This window comes from Arachis ipaensis, chromosome B09, assembly GCF_000816755.2.
Source record: "Arachis ipaensis cultivar K30076 chromosome B09, Araip1.1, whole genome shotgun sequence".
In the NCBI taxonomy this organism is placed as follows: domain Eukaryota; kingdom Viridiplantae; phylum Streptophyta; class Magnoliopsida; order Fabales; family Fabaceae; genus Arachis; species Arachis ipaensis.
Genome location: NC_029793.2, coordinates 87372066 through 87376648, shown reverse-complemented (window position 1 = coordinate 87376648; position 4583 = coordinate 87372066). Strand labels below are relative to the sequence as shown.

The following is a 4583-nucleotide window of genomic DNA, read 5'->3' as shown; positions in this document are numbered from 1 at the left end:
AAACCGGTTGAATCTCGGTTGAACCTCGGTCGAACCATTAAACCAGTGAACCAGTTATCTTACCGGTTCATTAACCAGTCCGGTTCTCGCAACATTGGTTATAATTATAGTGAATGTATATGTAACACATGGTGGTACTGTAAGCTTGTTTTCTTTATGTGGAAGCAGAACATATTTGTAGTTTCTTGTTTTTCTTTGGAAAACAAATTGGCACAGTAGTATTGTAAATAAGTTTGAATATTTAGCTTTACAAAGGGACAACTTCTAAATTTATTATTCATACATCCCTGTTTTACTTTCAAAGGTAAGCCAACACTACCCACAAATTTTGAGGAGGTTACATGGGCAAAATTAAAGTATGCTATTTGTTCTATATTCTTGAAGCAACCCGACTCTTATGATTTGGAAAAGCTTTATCAGGTATTCCTAGATATTCTGTTATTATTTATTATTCACAGTTGGGTTGGCTTGGGTTTGCCCTGTGAATTTTATGGTGAAATTGCTCATTAGTATTTTATGGTGAACTCTTCTGTAGGCTGTCAGTGATCTTTGCATATATAAAATGACTGGAAATCTTTATCAGCGAATTGAAACGGAATGTGAAGCACATATATCTACAGCTTTGCAGTCTTTGGTTGGACAAAGCCCAGATTTGGTTGTTTTTCTATCTCTAGTTGAGAGATGTTGGCAGGATCTTTGTGGCCAAATGTTGATGATTCGGGGTATAGCCTTGTATCTGGATAGGACATATGTGAAGCAAACAGCAAATGTACGGTCCTTATGGGACATGGGCTTACAACTTTTCAACTAACATCTTTCATTATCTCCTGAAGTTGAACACAAAACTGTTACCGGTCTTCTAAGAATGATTGAAAGTGAAAGGTAAATCCTTATGTTACAATCCTAATCTTATAAATGAATGTCAGACCTCTTTATATATGACGGTGGTAGGGAGTTTATTTTCTTGGTTTTTCTATTTGTTGTCATCATATATTTTATGTTTCTTCTTGCTATTACCTTGCATGGGATGAGTTGATATGACACTGATGAGACCATGAGGGAGCATGTGTTGTCAAAATACTTGTAATATTTCTAATTTCCTATTTCAAAATATATCAGTAACCATTGTAACTGGTTGACATACAAAGGATAATTTTGTGAATAGTTTTGGCTTGAGTAGTTTGTTAATTATTTTTTAATGAATTTGGTCCAGTAGAATACATCTTTATTATATATGACCATTATTTGTGGTTATGTGAATTAATTTATCTCTCTTTAAATAATTTATTGTTCTGTTTTTGGTTTTAATTTACTGATGTGCTGTTATTTATTGATGTTATTTTTTCGTGACATTTTTGCAGTTTGATCACAGTATAAGTGACAATATTGGTGAAACTGAAGGTGGAATTGGCGGACATGTTCTTTGTGCAATTGATATGCCAAGTTTTAGGTGTTGTTTTCATTTTTCATTTTTTTTAAATTTTCAATGTGAAATGAGGAACCGAGATGTGTATTTTTCACTTTTGCTTGCATAGTTTACTAATTAAGTCATCTTATTTCAAGCTATTGAAAATATAGAGTAGGCATTTGATCAAGTCCAAATACTTGGTTATTATCAGGTTAAGCTTCAATACTTACTTTCTTGAAACATGGTCTGAACTTTTTTAAACGTGTATAATTTTGATGAACTAATTTATTCTGAATGTGATATTTTTTAGTTTAATGACTAAAATAGAAAAAATAGAGGTTTATTTTAGTATAGCGACATACTTGCTATTGATGATGGTGAGAAATTAAAGATTCTATTGCGACTAAAACATTTATGAGATATCTATCGATTAGTTACTAGTTTAAAATGAAATTGCGATGATATTTTGTGATAGTATTATAACTAATTGATTACATATTATTTCCTAGCAAGTTAGCGACTACATCATAACTCTACTTTCTCATTTAAAATAGCTATTGTTTAGCGACAAAATTCTTACAAATTTGATTAAGGATTTTCAAAGATTAGCTATAGATTTGCTACAAAATGTGATAAATTTGCGATCATATTAGCGGATAACTTGCGACGAGTTAGGTTCGAAAAAATTCCTCGCTAATTAGCATCAACTAAGCATTCCATTTTGTCTACGAAGTTAGCTTGCATTTATCGATGAGTCTGCTACAGTAGAGTTTGTCGCTAATTAGCGATTACCGTTTAGTCTATTTCTTCTATGGAATTAGCTTTTACTTTAGTGATGGATTTGCGACTATCTATTCGGTAGCTAAAAAACTTTCCGATGAATTAGCGACCGTTCTGTTTGCCTCACTGATCTGCGACTTGTAATTAGCGAGGAAAGCATTAGTTGCTACGTGGTAGCTAATCCGTCCTAAATTATATTTTGCGTCAGATTAGCGATGATTTTACGACTCTTTTTGTGGTAGCTAATCGGCCATATTCTTGTAGTGTTAATTGTTGCTTTGATTTAGTTTCCTTGTAATTTATTGTTCTTACATCTTTGTTCTTTTAGTTTTATTTGCTATTTCTCATTTTGGTCACTTTTTTGTTTTTTAGCACTCTTGTTGATTTTTATTTCTATTAATGCAATTTATGTTTTATGTTTCTTATTTTTTAATTGAGTTGTTATTATTGTTATCTTGCATTTTCTAGTCATAGATTTTACATTTCTTGCTATTTTACCATGCTTTCCTTTTATGCGTTCCAAGTGTTTGATAAAATGCTTGGTTGGGTTTTAGAGTAGATTTTTATACTCTTGGCTTGTGATTGAGGACTTTGGTCCCTTGATATCACTGATGTCCAGTTTCATTAGTGATTTAGGGTTGTTAATTGGTTTTAGGATCAATTATGTCCACTTGACTTAACCCTCCAATGTTAGAGGAAAACTAAGTGGAATTAATCCTTTGTAATTACTATGTTGTGGTCAATGATACAAGATAGAAAACCTTGACTCTTAATCCTTACCATGAGTATCCTTTTAGCATTTACATTATCTTAGTTGTTAACTTATTTTCTTGTTATTTATATTTCTTATCTCTTATTACAAAAACCCGAAAAATACCTCACAACCAACAACATGCACACTTTCCTGTAATTCCTTGAGAGACGATCTAAGGTTTAAATACTCTCAATTTTTATTGGTTTGCTTAAGTGAAAAACAAATTAAACTTTGATTGAGGGCTAATTGTTGGTTTGGATATGTACTTCAACGTAATTATTTTGTGAAAATTCCTAACTGATGATTTCCCAAAAAATTAAACAGAAAATTAAACTAACTAACCAAAGGAGATAATGGTGGATGGTGAATGATAGTGATGGATGGTGGTTGGAGGAGTGAAAGAAGAGAAGAGAAGAGAAAAGAAGAAAAGAAATGGAGAGAAGAGAAGAAAAGAAAAGAAGAGTATGTGAGCAGGGGGCGGTCACGCATACGCAGAATGTCACACGTACGCGGAAAATGGGAAAATGGGAGTGCGACGTGTGCGCGTGGGGCACGTGTACGCGTGCATTGGAACTGTGCTAAATGCACTGTTTCCGCTCGGTCTTGGAACAACTATCTGTTTAGACCGTGCGATGGCACAGTCCACACGTGATCTTGTTACGTTCAGATTCTGTGGGGTCACGCGCACGCATGGTCAAGCGTACATGTGACTCTCTCTTTTTTTATTACATAAGACTCAAACAAAAACAAGATTTTTTTAGCCAACTATTTACAGTTTAAAACCAACGAAATTTCAAAATTAACAAAATTCCTAACTTCTAAAAACTATTCAAACATGCAACTAAACAATTCAAACCAAAAATACAATTCAAAACAAAGATGCAATTCAAAACAAGTAACCTACAACTTAAAGTACAAATCTAGTAAAAAAAACTAACATCTAAGGGCAATATACATAAGAGTGATAGAAAGAAAGTACCTAACAATGGTAACTCAATTCATTTATCAACTATATACACAAGAGAATAGAAAGAGATTACCATGATGGGGTGTCTCTCACCTAGAACTTTTATTTATTGTCCTTAAAGTTGGACAATTTGGTGAGCTCTTATCAAGGTGGCTTGTGCTTGAATTCATCCTTGAACTTCCACCAATGCTTGGTCTTCAGGTGATTGTCAGAATTTCCAACCAATTTTACCAAGCTTTGATGAAGTTCCCCACAAGCTCGGAGCTCCTAAAATTAATCCTCCTCTTGTAATTCGGGAAAGCTGACTTTCAGAGCTTTTCAGCAATATATAATAGTTGTTTCCGATTAGAAGGCCCAAAACTGGCGTCCAACGCTAGCTTCCTGCCCTTTTCCGGCATCCAGCGCCCAAGGAAGTAGAGCCCAATGTTCAAACGCCCAGAGATGACTCCCTAGCTGGCGTTCCACATCCAGAAGACCTCATAGCACATAGATCTCATCAATCTCAGCCCAAACACTTACCAAGTGGGCCCTAGAAGTGGATTTTAGCACTAAAAAGACTGTTGTACCCTTACTAGTCATTAGCTTAGTATTTAAGGGATTTTATTCATGTCATTCGAACAACTTACATCACTTTTCTCGTTATACATGTTTATCATTATTTTTTCTACCTCAGT

The 4583-nt window shown here is 34.1% G+C and overlaps 1 protein-coding gene across 1 annotated transcript in view; it reads left to right on the top strand.

Moving 5' to 3' along the window:
* LOC110266879 overlaps nucleotides 1–930 on the top strand; it is an 11968-nt gene extending 11038 nt beyond the window's left edge. Inside the window, exon 3 of the mRNA XM_021111923.1 lies at nucleotides 536–930. Within this exon, the coding sequence (XP_020967582.1) occupies nucleotides 536–811 (276 nt within the window). The 3' untranslated portion in view covers nucleotides 812–930. The remainder of the gene's footprint in view (nucleotides 1–535) is intronic.